At 49.9% G+C, this 14,804-nt stretch overlaps 1 protein-coding gene across 1 annotated transcript in view; it reads right to left on the bottom strand.

Annotated features, from left to right (window-relative positions):
- Positions 1–14,804, bottom strand: part of LOC118918937 (disks large-associated protein 2) — a 67,724-nt gene that overhangs the window by 8,472 nt on the left and 44,448 nt on the right. The window contains exons 10-11 of the mRNA XM_057505026.1: positions 7,125–7,216; positions 1,574–1,726 (exon numbers count right to left, since the gene is read on the bottom strand). Coding sequence (XP_057361009.1) covers positions 1,574–1,726; positions 7,125–7,216 — 245 coding nt within the window. The remainder of the gene's footprint in view (positions 1–1,573; positions 1,727–7,124; positions 7,217–14,804) is intronic.

The following is a 14,804-nucleotide window of genomic DNA, read 5'->3' as shown; positions in this document are numbered from 1 at the left end:
AGATGCCTCGCTGTTGGGGGAGACCGCAGGCTGTGTCCAGGGGCCGGTGTGACTGGGCTCTGGGGACAGGCAGCAGCCGCTGCAAGCATGGGTGGAGAGTTCTGGTGGCTGAAACTCTGTTCCCACACTTGTTCTAAATGATGTGGGCCAGAAACAGGAGCCTCTTCCTGACTCTTCAGCGTGCTTCCACAATGATGAGGTGCTACTGTGCTAAATTTTTCAGCTATTTTGGAGTCTCATGACCATATTTATCTCTCTCTCCCCTTTCCTGTGCAGCCTCTGAGCTGTGGGACATCAGAAACACATCAGCAGTCCTCTGAGCATCTCCCTGTGGAAGGGGCATCCTGGGACGGGAGAGGACGGGTCAGGGGGCCTTGCAGACCTCAGGCAGCCCTGGAAGCCTCGGTGTGACCAGAGCGGTGTGTTTCCCGCCCGTGGGCACTACAGCCCAGTCCCGGGATGCGTTTGAGGACCACTCTCTCCTAGAGCTTAGGTCCAGGGCTTATCTTAGGCGTCAGTTACTGAAGGATGAAAACCAGGAAGGCCACTGCCCATCTTTAGACTCGACTGTCTGAAGACTATCTTTACTACTTTAGTAAGTTCCATATTTAGTATTTTATTAGAATAACCTTCTTACTTGGAATCATTACTCATGGCCTCCTTTGCTTCAAAATGAACCACAGGTTACCTGACCTGCTTATGTACCACCACCAGCTCACACACAACTTAAGCACTTGCACGCCCTCTACCCATTACCCGTGGGCCAGAGGGGGTGCCCGCTCTGCCGGGATGCAGCCTGAGACACGCTGTGATGACCCAGGGTCCTGCTGGGGCAGCCAGTGTGTGGTGACAGCTCTGCTCCATCTAGATCTACATCCTACGCTATATACTGAGCACCACCACCCCTAAGTATGTTGGATAAATTTTTTAATCATTTTATTTCAATTGACAATGTCTGTATAGAAAAATCAAATGATTACTTGAAACTTCTCTAAAGTGTGGCAGGAAATCAGGGCCCTCACAGCTGACTCAGGCCTGCCCTCGACCCTGAGCCGAGAGGCCTTTGGAAGTGACATCACAGGCTCGGATTCAGTGGGGTTTCCAGCCGCTAAGGGCCGAGGCTAACATACATGCAGGAGGCCGCCGTCACACCATCACGTGCGGACACGCGGCTGGGCAGCTGCCTATAGCAGGGGTGGTCGTGGTCAGCAGGTCTGGGCTCTCCCCATGGGAAGCCTTCCCAGCACAGGGCAGGCGGGGGCTCGGTGGGGGGCCAAGGACAGGCCCCACGGGCAGCAAGACTAGGGTCGCCCAGGCCTTTGCTCGGCATCATCTCTGACCTGCCCGGAGCCCAAACAAACCTACTATTTACTGCACGTGGCGGACGACCCGACTCCAGCCCAGCTGTGCTCACGCGGAAACGCGTCTGTGGAAGTCTGGTCTTGCGTTTCTACCCAGAGGCGGGGAAGTGTGGCGCACGGTGCATCTGCAGCAGACCGTGTCTGTGAGGCCACGGGCACCGGGGGGCCAGGGACAGCGGTGGCGGGGGGAGCTGCGGGGCGCACACGCTCACCTTTCTCTCAGGAGACTCCATGATCTTCCAGCCGTTGAGCTTCAGCTGGTGCAGCTCGTCGAACTTCATGCCGACGTCCTCGACGGAGAGCTGCAGCATGTCCCAGTACCCCGCCAGGTCCTGTGAGGTCGGTCTGGGCATGGCGCCGGGGTCCTGCGGACACACGCACACACTGCAGCTGGGGTCTCCGGCCGGCCAAGGGCGGGCGGGGCTGCCTCCTCCCAGCTGCGCCCTTTAAGGCTCAGATCAGCGCGAAGCCCAGCCCACATCTGACTCGGACACTGGGCAGGGCCCATGATGACCTGAACGGGTCACACACCCATCTGCTGGCGGCTCACAGACATGAAGAGGCCACACGCTGTGTGATGCTGCCTCTGGGACATCCTGGGAGGGGCACAACTGCGGGGAGGGGGGGGTGAGTCAGGGAGGGGTCGGCAGGGGCCCAGGTGGGGCCCAGAGGGTTTAGGGGCAGCGAGCCTGGAGACCGGCTACCTCCCGGAGACTAGTTACCTCCCGGAGACTAGTTATCTAGCTGAAGACTGGCAGCCGCCTCCTGGAGACTAGTTACCTCCTAGGGACTAGTTATCTAGCTGAAGACTAGCTGCCTCCTGGAGACTAGTTACCTCCCGGAGACTAGTTATCTAGCTGAAGACTGGCAGCCGCCTCCTGGAGACTAGTTACCTCCTAGGGACTAGTTATCTAGCTGAAGACTAGCAACCTCCTGGAGACTAGTTATCTAGCTGAAGACTAGCTACCTCCTGGAGACTAGTTACCTCCTGGAGACTAGTTATCTAGCTGAAGACTAGCAGCCGCCTCCTGGAGACTAGTTACCTCCCGGAGACTAGTTATCTAGCTGAAGACTAGCTACCTCCTGGAGACTAGTTACCTCCTGGAGACTAGTTATCTCCTGGAGACTAATTATCTAGCTGAAGACTAGCAACCTCCTGGAGACTAGTTATCTAGCTGAAGACTAGCAGCCGCCTCCTGGAGACTAGTTACCTCCCGGAGACTAGTTATCTAGCTGAAGACTAGCTACCTCCTGGAGACTAGTTATCTCCTGGAGACTAATTATCTAGCTGAAGACTAGCAACCTCCTGGAGACTAGTTATCTAGCTGAAGACTAGCAGCCGCCTCCTGGAGACTAGTTACCTCCCGGAGACTAGTTATCTAGCTGAAGACTAGCTACCTCCTGGAGACTAGTTACCTCCTGAAGACTAGTTATCTAGCTGAAGACTAGCAACCTCCTGGAGACTAGTTATCTAGCTGAAGACTAGCTACCTCCTGGAGACTAGTTACCTCCTGGAGACTAGTTATCTAGCTGAAGACTAGCAACCTCCTGGAGACTAGTTATCTAGCTGAAGACTAGCTACCTCCTGGAGACTAGTTACCTCCTGGAGACTAGTTATCTAGCTGAAGACTAGCAGCCGCCTCCTGGAGACTAGTTACCTCCCGGAGACTAGTTATCTAGCTGAAGACTAGCTACCTCCTGGAGACTAGTTACCTCCTGGAGACTAGTTATCTAGCTGAAGACTGGCAGCCGCCTCCTGGAGACTAGTTACCTCCTAGGGACTAGTTATCTAGCTGAAGACTAGCTGCCTCCTGGAGACTAGTTATCTAGATGAAGGCTAGCTACTTCCTGGAGACTAGCTACCTCCTGGAGACTAGTTACCTCCTGGAGACCAGCTAGCTCCCGGAGACTAGTTACCTCCCGGAGACTAGTTATCTAGCTGAAGACTGGCAGCCGCCTCCTGGAGACTAGTTACCTCCCGGAGACTAGTTACCTCCTAGGGACTAGTTATCTAGCTGAAGACTAGCTACCTCCTGGAGACCAGCTACCTCCTGGAGACTAGTTACCTCCTAGGGACTAGTTATCTAGCTGAAGACTAGCTACCTCCTGGAGACTAGTTACCTCCTAGGGACTAGTTATCTAGCTGAAGACTAGCTACCTCCTGGAGACCAGCTACCTCCTGGAGACTAGTTACCTCCTAGGGACTAGTTATCTAGCTGAAGACCAGCTACCTCCTGGAGACTAGTTACCTCCTAGGGACTAGTTATCTAGCTGAAGACTGGCAGCCGCCTCCTGGAGACCAGCTACCTCCTGGAGACTAGTTACCTCCTAGGGACTAGTTATCTAGCTGAAGACTGGCAGCCGCCTCCTGGAGACTAGTTACCTCCCGGAGACTAATTATCTAGCTGAAGACTAGCAACCTCCTGGAGACTAGTTATCTAGCTGAAGACTAGCTACCTCCTGGAGACCAGCTACCTCCTGGAGACTAGTTACCTCCTAGGGACTAGTTATCTAGCTGAAGACTAGCTACCTCCTGGAGACTAGTTATCTCCTAGGGACTAGTTATCTAGCTGAAGACTAGCTACCTCCTGGAGACCAGCTACCTCTGAGAGACTAGTTATCTCCTGGAGACCAGCTACCTCCTGAAGACTAGTTACCTCCTAGGGACTAGTTATCTAGCTGAAGACTAGCTACCTCCTGGAGACCAGCTACCTCCTGGAGACTAGTTATCTAGCTGAAGACTGGCAGCCGCCTCCTGGAGACTAGTTACCTCCTAGGGACTAGTTATCTAGCTGAAGACTAGCTACTTCCTGGAGACTAGTTACCTCCTGAAGACTAGTTACCTCCTGGAGACTAATTATCTAGCTGAAGACTAGCAACCTCCTGGAGACTAGTTATCTAGCTGAAGACTAGCTACCTCCTGGAGACTAGTTACCTCCTGGAGACTAGTTATCTAGCTGAAGACTAGCAACCTCCTGGAGACTAGTTATCTAGCTGAAGACTAGCTACCTCCTGGAGACTAGTTACCTCCTGGAGACTAGTTATCTAGCTGAAGACTAGCAGCCGCCTCCTGGAGACTAGTTATCTAGCTGAAGACTAGCTACCTCCTGGAGACTAGTTACCTCCTGGAGACTCGTTATCTAGCTGAAGACTAGCAGCCGCCTCCCGGAGACTAGTTATCTAGCTGAAGACTAGCTACCTCCTGGAGACTAGTTACCTCCTGGAGACTAGTTATCTAGCTGAAGACTAGCAGCCGCCTCCTGGAGACTAGTTATCTAGCTGAAGACTAGCTACCTCCTGGAGACTAGTTACCTCCTGGAGACTAGTTATCTAGCTGAAGACTAGCAGCCGCCTCCCGGAGACTAGTTATCTAGCTGAAGACTAGCTACCTCCTGGAGACTAGTTACCTCCTGGAGACTAGTTATCTAGCTGAAGACTAGCTGCCTCCTGGAGACTAGTTATCTAGATGAAGGCTAGCTACTTCCTGGAGACTAGCTACCTCCTGGAGACTAGTTACCTCCTGGAGACCAGCTAGCTCCCGGAGACTAGTTACCTCCCGGAGACTAGTTATCTAGCTGAAGACTGGCAGCCGCCTCCTGGAGACTAGTTACCTCCTGGAGACTAGTTACCTCCTAGGGACTAGTTATCTAGCTGAAGACTGGCAGCCGCCTCCTGGAGACCAGCTACCTCCTGGAGACTAGTTACCTCCTAGGGACTAGTTATCTAGCTGAAGACTAGCTACCTCCTGGAGACCTGCTACCTCCTGGAGACTAGTTACCTCCTAGGGACTAGTTATCTAGCTGAAGACTAGCTACCTCCTGGAGACCAGCTACCTCCTGGAGACTAGTTACCTCCTGGAGACTAGTTACCTCCTGGAGACTAGTTATCTAGCTGAAGACTAGCAGCCGCCTCCTGGAGACTAGTTACCTCCTAGGGACTAGTTATCTAGCTGAAGACTAGCTACCTCCTGGAGACTAGTTACCTCCTGCACACCACATACCTCCTGGAGACAAGTTACCTCCTGGAGACTAGTTACCTCCTGGAGACTAGTTATCTAACTGAAGACTACCTCCTGAAGATTAGTTATCTGGCTGAAGACTAGTTACCTCTTGAAGACTAGTTACCTAGCTGAAGCAGCTAGCAACGCTGCTCTTCACTCTGGTCAGTTTGGCTTTGATGAATGAGGCATGTGCTTGTATTTTTGGTGCCTCTCCTGCCAGGCCTGCCTTAGGAGCGCCCCCAACCCCCAGCGAAGGCCTCAAATGCAGATAGAGGCCAACAGAGAAGGAAACAGGCACACCAGAGAGTTGGACTCAAAAGGGTTTTCAGGTGAACACAAAGGGTGACCTGAATGTGTAAGACATGTCAGAGTATTAGGACAGGGGTCTGTAAGTCTGCTGCCAGCTGCTTCTGGTGGGGAGGATGCAGGCACTTCCTAAGTGCTATGCTACACGTAGGGTGTTTCAGACAAGGAGTCCCTAAAGACAGCGACCACCTGTGCTTTCCCGACGCGGGGTAATGTGCCACAGAACTCTTTAAATTCCTTTAAAGGCAGTTAGACAGGTATGGTGGAGACGGTAAGAACCTGCCTGGTAAACATGAATGCGTGTCTCTATGGCCTTCTGTTTCTTTCAAGGAACTCTAAACCTTCCTGCTCTCCTTTTTAAGTGTAGGTTGTAACTTCACGTCATAGACAATGTGGTGGTAACTCTAAATTTCATGATGAACTTTAATGAGTTTTATTGAAAAATACTAGAGAGAATGTACTTTTTAATGATCCTGATTACAAGGCATGAGTTGGGAACTCTGCTGTGCTATGTACGTGTCCTTGGATGTGCAAGGACATTCTATCAACTCCCGTGTCTCCCTGCAAATTAAAAAACAAAACGAAACCAAATCACCTGGCACCACTGCTACAATTTGCATTTTATGAAAACATTTGGTCTGAAAGAAATCAATGTATGGATTATATCATCTTATAAAGTAATGTGGATATGATTTAGCCATTTCTCCAAATAATATTAAGTGAATAATTTCTTAAGTCAGGTAAGGAAAAGTGTGTGTGTGCATGTAGACACACACACAGATGTATTTATGTGCATATATACACACATATTCACTTGCATGTATACAGAGATCAGACATATTCACATGCATGCATACACACATGCAGATGTATTTACATGAATGTATAATATGTATTTACACACACAGAGGAAGTACACATGTGTGCAAGTATACGTAAACATAGATGGTTTCTTTCCCTTTGGTCCTCAGGGAGCTCAGAATCAAGTTTAATGCCAAGCTTATATATTAGCTAAAGAGTTCATGGTATGTTTACTTCCCTCCTGACTATAAAATATAAAGCCCAAAGTATTTCTAAAACCTCCCCTTAATCTCTCCAAATGTAGTTGTTTACGTGTTTCCATCCAAGTCGCACATGTCATTGCCTTCTCTGTGACGTTCACCCTGGTGGTGCTTTGCTCTCCACCCTCCTGAGCCCCTCAGGCAGGACACCCAGATGCACGGCCACCTCCCCTTGCACCCGGGGCACATTTCTGCCTTCCTGCCCCCACCCGCTCCCGCCTGCAGCTGCTCCGCCTGCATCGCACATTTACACGGCCCCCGAGGCTGGGAAGTGTCCTCCGGTCACTCACAGTTGGCCAGCTTAGGTGTCTTAAGGAACAGGGAAGCTGCGAGGACACAGACAAGGCACAGTCAGCGTGACCACGAGGAGCCGCAGTGCTCCGAGTGTTTGCTCACCATATTCTGCTGGCAAAGCCAATAAAACTGCTGGAATTTCTGGGACATCAGAAGCTGGGCACTCCCAACGGCACTCCTGATTTTACCAAGAACTGTGGAAAAGAAAGACAGGTTTGAAAGTGGGTCAATTAAAAAACAAAAGCAGAAGCATTATACCAAGGGCATAAATTTCAAAGTGACTGGGCCATCGTCTCTTTTATTGAGATTAAAAGTTTGAATTTATTGTGCGGAACATGTCCGCTGACTGATCTTTTCCAATCTGCTCCATTTCTGATTCACGAGGGAAATTCAACGAGGCGCAAACAGCAACTATTAGCACGGTCCTCCCAGGGGCCGGTCGGTCTGGGAAGAGGGTCTGTCCGGGAAGGGGGTCTGTCCGCACGGCCGTGTCCTTGTTTCGTGCATCCAGGCTCCTGTCGCACTGCTGTTCAGATGGGCTGACAGACGGGAAGCAGGCGTGAGGAAAAACACCTCACCCCGCACTTTCTACTCCATAACCTGGGAGTGAACTCCGTGAAGAAGTAATTTCTTAGCTTTTAGGAAATCACTTTGATGCTTATTATTTCATTTCATCCAACTAAATAGTTTTGAGTGAACCGCGGGCTGCTGTCTCAGCAAGGCCACCAGGTACGCCTGCAGAGATGGGGTCGGCAGGTCGCCATGCTGAGGATGGCCTGGTCCTCGCCTCTGCTGCTCCATGCCCCCACTGAGTCCCTGAGGGCCTTGTCATGGTACGTGTTCCGGTTTAGTGGGGTGGGGTGGGGCCTGAGGCTGCGCTGCACGCAGGGATGCGGCCCTGGCACAGCGTACACCCCACCGTGGAAGCCAGGACTGTCCACAGATGTGGTAGCTGGGCTCCAGAGGCGAGACCCAGTCCTGCTAGCTTTCTCCCACAATTTCCCTGAACACCAGTAATTCCAACAGGGGGTCTCCAGACCCATATATTGTGAGGCCCACTCCCCCTGCACTGGGATCCTGTCACAGACCCTGACATCCTGACACAAGCCACCTGCTGTGGCTCCTTTTCCTGGCCGGGGTCCAGGGGAAGATGCTCAGAGACAGCCGCAGGAAGGGTCTTAGTGCCTGCACAGCAAACACCAGGCTATCACACCAGTGTCCCAGACATATGCCCACTGTCAGGAAACAGTGCCTAGGACAAGCTGTAAGGTGAAAGAAGTCGATTATATGGTGATGCAGACAGCCCAGCACTCGTTTTTAAGAACGAGGACCCAGCATTATACAACATATTCCCAAAAATGAGTTTGTCCTGGGTAAGATAATGGGCTTGGACACTTGTTAATTTGCCTGCCTCTTTTTTTTTTTTTTGCAATTTTAAGTCGTTTATTTATTTATTTTTTTTGAGAGGGCATCTCTCATATTTATTGATCATATGGTTGTTAACAACAATAAAATTCTGTATAGGGGACTCAATGCACAATTATAAATCAACCCCAAGCCTAATTCTCAACAGTCTCCAATTTTCTGAAGCATGATGAACAAGTTCTTACATGGTGAACAAGTTCTTACATAGTGAATAAGTTCTTACATAGTGAACAGTACAAGGGCAGTCATCACAGAAACTTTCGGTTTTGATCATGCTTCATGAACTATAAACAATCAGGTCAATTATGATTATTCGTTTGATTTTTATACTTGATTTATATGTGAATCACACATTTCTCCCTTATTATTATTATTATTATTGTTTTTAATAAAATGCTGAAGTGGTAGGTAGATGCAAGATAAAGGTAGAAAACATAGTTTAGTGCTGTAAGAGGGCAAATGTAGATGATCAGGTGTGTGCCTATAGACTAAGTATTAATCCAAGCTAGACAAGGGCAACAAAACATCCACGTATGCAGAAGATTTCTCTCAAAACAGAGGGGGTGAGGTTCTAAGCCTCACCTCTGTTGATCCCCAATTTCTCACCTGATGGCCCCCCTGCGACTGTGCCTGTCTTAGGTTGTTCCTCCCTTGAGGAATCTTACCCGTCTCTGGCTAACCAGTCATCTTCCGGGGCCATACAGGGAAATGTAAAGGTGGTAAGTGAGAGAGAAGCAATATTGTTTGAAAAGGTTAGCTTTTTACTTTTTTGCCGATTTATGCCCTGTTGCCTGCCTCTTTTTATTTGTCTGTAATGAGCCTAGTTTCCCGTAGTCATGAAAATTTCACACACGTAGAACACGCCACAGGAAGTATAATGTGTGCCTCTGTCCCCATCACCTAGAATCAGAATGCTGATTTTCTGAACCACCCCACCATGAGCTATAGCCACACTTCACCTGCCATCACCCCGAACAGCCACAGGGCATTACCATTCCTAAGGAGTTAGTGTTTCCCCATCTCTTCTAACTCTAGTCTGCTTCTAGGCTACTACTGGAGAGCTTAAAGAAGGTAGCTTTTAATAAAAGTGAATCATTTGGGTAATGCTGGGCCCCCTTTCGGACTCGAATAGAAGAGAACGGCTCATTGTCACCCATCCTGATGGGTTTTGGGGTCCACAGCAGGAGGGGCTTGTGCCCCCAGCCACACCAGGCCCAGCTCCTCCACCTGACTTGCCAGCAGCCTGGCTGAGGGGAGGGAGTGGGAGCCCTAGGGCAGGGCCTGGGGTGCAGGACTGGGAGTGTGGGGTTCAGTACCTCATACTCCTTCACACTTGGTGCCCCAAATGGTGCCCTGGCTGCTGTTCCTTGCAGAGGAGTTATTATGGGTTCAGAAGTGCTGACTCCCCACTCTGAGGCCCTGCAGCCTGCCAGGCCGATGAGAACACTGAAGACATTCATTTTAACCATGGCTGCTGAGGAATATATGGAGTGATAAGGCTAATTAAAAAGTCAATCCATTTTATACAACTTGAAGTTTTAAACTCTGAAGTTTATATTCCTCTTAAAAGTAATTTAATGGAAGTATTAATGTAAAGTACTTCGATTATAATCTTTAGCACAATGTGGAGAGATGGGCTTTATCTTGGTGTTGCCCTCCTGCAGTGATGGTTCCTGTAAAGGGTATAAATCACTCATTGCCAGGGACAGAGAATGGCAGGATGGCTCTTGGCAGGAGAATCTTGCTGCTCAGTGAGTGGGGATGATCTGACACCTATGATGGAAATAGCTTTGATAATTGCAGGGAATTTGACATGATAATTCAATTTATTCTTTTCCACTGTATTTCTCTAGTTTTGTCATAGTGTGGACACTTATTCTTTCAAGAGCTGCAGATAAGGACTGATGCTCATCAGGTGCAAACTTACCAAGAGCCTGATACACACGGGTCTTTGATGTACAAATAAATCTGAGTAACTCACTTGCTCTTTTAATTTACTTTTCATGCATCTTCTGTAATTTCCAATTCTATCTAAATTTGCTGCTAAGTGCCAGGATAACATTTACACTATTCCTTTCTTTCAAAATTTGAAGTGCATTTTCGTAGAATTTGCCAATGGTTGGCAACAGTCATTCGAATGTTTAAGACCTCTCTGATCTCCTGGAACTCACTCGTGACTCACTGCATTGCTGGCGGGGGACCTGGCTGCCGTCACCTGCTCAAGGCCTCCATACTCGAGGAGCACACCTGTTATGCTGCAGTGTCCTCATGGCACCTGGGGGCTCAGCTGTGCAGGGACATCAGAGGTCGCTCACCTCGTACTCAGCAAGCCCCTGGACATGGTCCCTGGGGTCTGTCCTGCTGCAGTCTGGGAGCGAGTCCGCTCCACCTGGAGGGCAGGTTAGATCCGAAGCGGCCACCGTGCAAACAGCATGTCTGAGCAGGACCATCACTCTCCTTTTCGATGCCTCAATTTGCTACCTTCTCTGTTGATCTGAGACCTCCAAGACAAACTGCAGGCCCCTGTGCATGTCCTCCCCATTCTCCTGCCTTTGGGATGTGGCCTTGCTTCCTTGGTGTCACTCTGAGATGTGTGCCGTCTGCCATTCCCTGTGCCCCCAGCACAGCCTGCCCAGTGAGGTTTCTCCTCCAGATACCCTGGCATCTCAGCATGAAAGAAGGGGGGAGACCTGGTGCCATACACCCACCCTAGGATCTGCATTAGTAGGACCTGTGGGCCTGCGGGTCCCTGCTCACACCCAGGAAGAGGAGGTGTCACCGGAGCCCCTGCCCTGCTCTGCGAGTCTGTGGGTCTCTGCATATGCCCAGGGGATGTTTGGATTATTAGCTATTTTGGAAACACTTGCTTTGGGGCAAAGTAACTTCCCAACCACTTTCAAGAGACCCCTGCTGGTGAGCTCCCCATGTGATTCACATCCCTAGGGACCCATGAGTAAGGCTTTCCCAGCTTTGGAACAATTTCTTTTATGTTTCAGAAAACATCCTGTTTTTTGTTTCACCTTGTCCACTTACCCATTTGGTTTAACATAGTCAACACAAAAATCCCTAAACACTAGTCTAGCAATGGTTTACAATCCCTCCAGAATATATCTGTTCATGTATTAACAACAGGAAGACTGCATTAATATGACTTAACTTAAACCAGGATTTATCTAGGCTCCCCATAGCTTTTATTGACCACAAAGGACTGAATGAATCTAAATTCATTCAAACAGTTCAGTGAACTATGAACATAAAACTACGGTTTGGAGAAAAATTTTCTCTTGTAATAGAAATTTCAATATTCAGAGCTCAAGTTTTGGTTTTACTTTTTAAAAGTGTTATAACCAATAACCCTGTATCTATTCTTAAAATTAGGGCTAGAATCAGAGGTTATCAACCTTTAAACATTTTTAGGGAAATACTACACTGGTTTAATATGATGCTAGTTTTATCTGCAAAACATGCAGAAGAGATACGCAATGAGGGTCTTTTCACCTTTGCCCACAGGAAGATCAAGATATCTGGGCAACTGGAGAAAAGAAATTAATAAAATCACAAGTATCAAGTGGGTCTAGCCTCTGCTCGTGTCCAGGCTGATGGCAATGTGATTGTCCTCAGTTATTAAACAGTCATGGGAAACCCCACACGGAATCAGAACTACTTAGAACAGGTAGCACATGGCACAGTCCGCAGTCCTGGACGGTGACGAGGCTTCACCGGGATGGGGATGCTGCGCCTTCTCGGATGGGGAGGGAACGCGAATGCCCGTTTACTGAGGCCCTGCCTGTGCCCACCGTCTCTGTGTCTGCCAGGCAGCGCGTCTGATGCCTGCCCTGGAAGAGAGGAGCTCTCCAGAGGCAGCGGGGAGGCTGCCCCATCCTCCCGAGACACTCTTGTCCCAGGGGTGTGGAGGGGGAGGAGCCAGGACTCCGAGGCCACCTGTGGCACCCAGGCAGGTCCGAGGAGGTCTCCAAGTGGTGTGAGGGGGGCTCTTGTCCTTTGACGCCCCCACCCCGAGGCAAACCTAGGTCCCTGCCAGGCCAGTGCAATGCTACCTTCCCCATGAAGCCCTCTCTGAGTGTCCCCGTTGAATGTCTCTCTCAGAACTCTGAGACCTACAGCACTTTTGCTGCACTTCTCTGATTATCTCTCCTAATGTTTTCCACTCACTGCCCATGGGCTCACGCGGCTCTGACACCCCTCGCTCAGGGTCGCCCTGTCGGCTCCTGTACAGTCTTGTTCATTCTGCACCAGCCTATAGTCTATCGGACAGTGGCTGGCTCTTGGCACGTATTCAATAAATACCTGCTGGGTGTCTACAGTAATGAAAGGGTCCAGAAGAAGATCCCCAAGGTTCAAAAAGGTTTTCAAAACTTCCTTAAGGAAATGCAGTGGGGTAGTAGAAATTCGCTTTCCACACTTGCTGATGGAAACGCGTCCTGCAGATGCTCCATAATAAGGCACCAGGACTTTGAATGCTGTGTATCCTGAGATGATGGAATCTGTTGTTGATGTGGGTCACTGTGACCATCAAGTTGAATTTCATACACAGTCCATTCAGGGCACTATTCCCAGAATGTTCCTGAATGCCCCCAGTGACGAGAAAATCATGACCTGTCACAACAGTGCTTCAGCGCCAAAGCCGTTCGACTGTAGATCTTTCACACCTGTTTGAGGGACTTGCCTCCTTCTGCATGCAGAGAATGTGGGACACATCTCTTGGGGTGTCCAACAGCTGAGGCAGGGACCTGCGTATGCCTCCCAGCTCAGGTGCCCTCTGGGCCACACGTAGGTGTCACAGCTCCAGTGGGTCAGGAGGAAGCGAATGTCCAGGACCAGACACCTGCCTTTTCTATAGTAGCAGAAGGTGGTGCATGAGGACACGGGGTGGAGGGAAGCAGGTCAGAGCAGGCACCCAAAGGCTACGTTCTGCTTTAATAACCATGACAGCGCAGTGGGGACCCCAACCTCCCACAACAGGCAGCTATCGAGTCCTAATCCCCTCACTACAGTCTGTGAAATTTGGGACAAGATATTAACCTCCTGAGCCTTAGTTTATTTTTATAATGGTGACAATACGGTCTGTGGCCCACATGATGGTGAAGAGTTCAGGAGGTACGTAAAGCAGTCAGCACCTGACTTGGCAGCTGATAAGTGTTCAGTATGTGCTGGCTTAGAGATTTCTTTTTTCTTTTAAAAACTCTAAAAATCCTCTAAAAAAAATGACTAGATTAAAAGTAAATATTAAATGTGGGAATTATGATGAGCCAAGTACTGCTCTGTGTTACCCTACAAACTCAGGAATGTCTCCCTTTCTCCCACACACAAAGGTGGCCAGATCTTTTTGGATTTGTCCTAAATGGTGTAAATTCAAAGGATCACAGAATAACATTTTATAGACGTATTTTTGGGGCTAAGACTCGAAAGCTCTTACTTCTTGCTGAACTTTTTTCCAGCTGCTCCAACGTCAAGTGTGTTTCATCGAGGGGCACAGGATGTGGAAGACGCACGTCCCAAGCCCCAGGAGAGTGTGCGTCAAGCCTGCCACACACACCAGCACACACGCGCCTGCGGCTGGCAGTTCAGCGCTACTTTCGGGTCAACATAGGCTATCTGGTTTTTCTGTGCTCTAGCTTTGTGATAAAGGTGATAAACCCCTGCTACAGTGAAAACAACTCTGCCAAGCAGAAGTGTAGTCCGACAAGTAGGAAAACACTGCAGGCTGTGAGTCACTCTGACAGATCAGGGCTGTGAGCAGCCACTCTGTGAGGTGCACCCTGACCAGCCGACAGATTCAGACAGAAGCGCGTGAGCCGCGGGAAGCTGCTCACTGACGTCGGTCAGCCGCCGCACAGCACAGGTACCGCCTGCTGGGGCACAGGCCGACGCTGCTCCTGGCAACCCTTCCTCCCAGATGCCCAGTGTCCAATACCAAGTGAGGTCAAGCAGATGTGGACTTCGGTGGCAAGGAGAAATGTGGGAGCACAGAACTAGAATTTGAGGCTCACTCTCCCTTCTTCATGAGGTCTGACAACCGAAGACCAACACACCATTTCCTCAAACTTCTGAGATTCCGGGGCCGTGGGTCCTGTAAGCCACGGGCCATGCCGCCTCACCCCTGTGCTCCACCTCTGGGGTGACTGATGCCCTCTGTTTCAGAGGCCCCGTGCAAGAGCAGTGCCACGGCGCAGTCCTGGGGAATGAGCTGCCCCTTGTGGTGACCCGGCAAATGTACACAGGAGTTCGCGGAGGGAGAAAGAATAGAGCGTGACATTCAAAGTGGCCTGTGAAGCCGTATTTGGTAGACTCACTCAGCTTTACATGCCCTGCTCACCCTCATGGTGGTCTTGGTCT

The sequence above is a fragment of the Manis pentadactyla genome, chromosome 7, assembly GCF_030020395.1.
Source record: "Manis pentadactyla isolate mManPen7 chromosome 7, mManPen7.hap1, whole genome shotgun sequence".
Taxonomy (NCBI): Eukaryota; Metazoa; Chordata; class Mammalia; order Pholidota; family Manidae; genus Manis; species Manis pentadactyla.
This window is presented reverse-complemented; position numbering and strand designations above follow the sequence as displayed.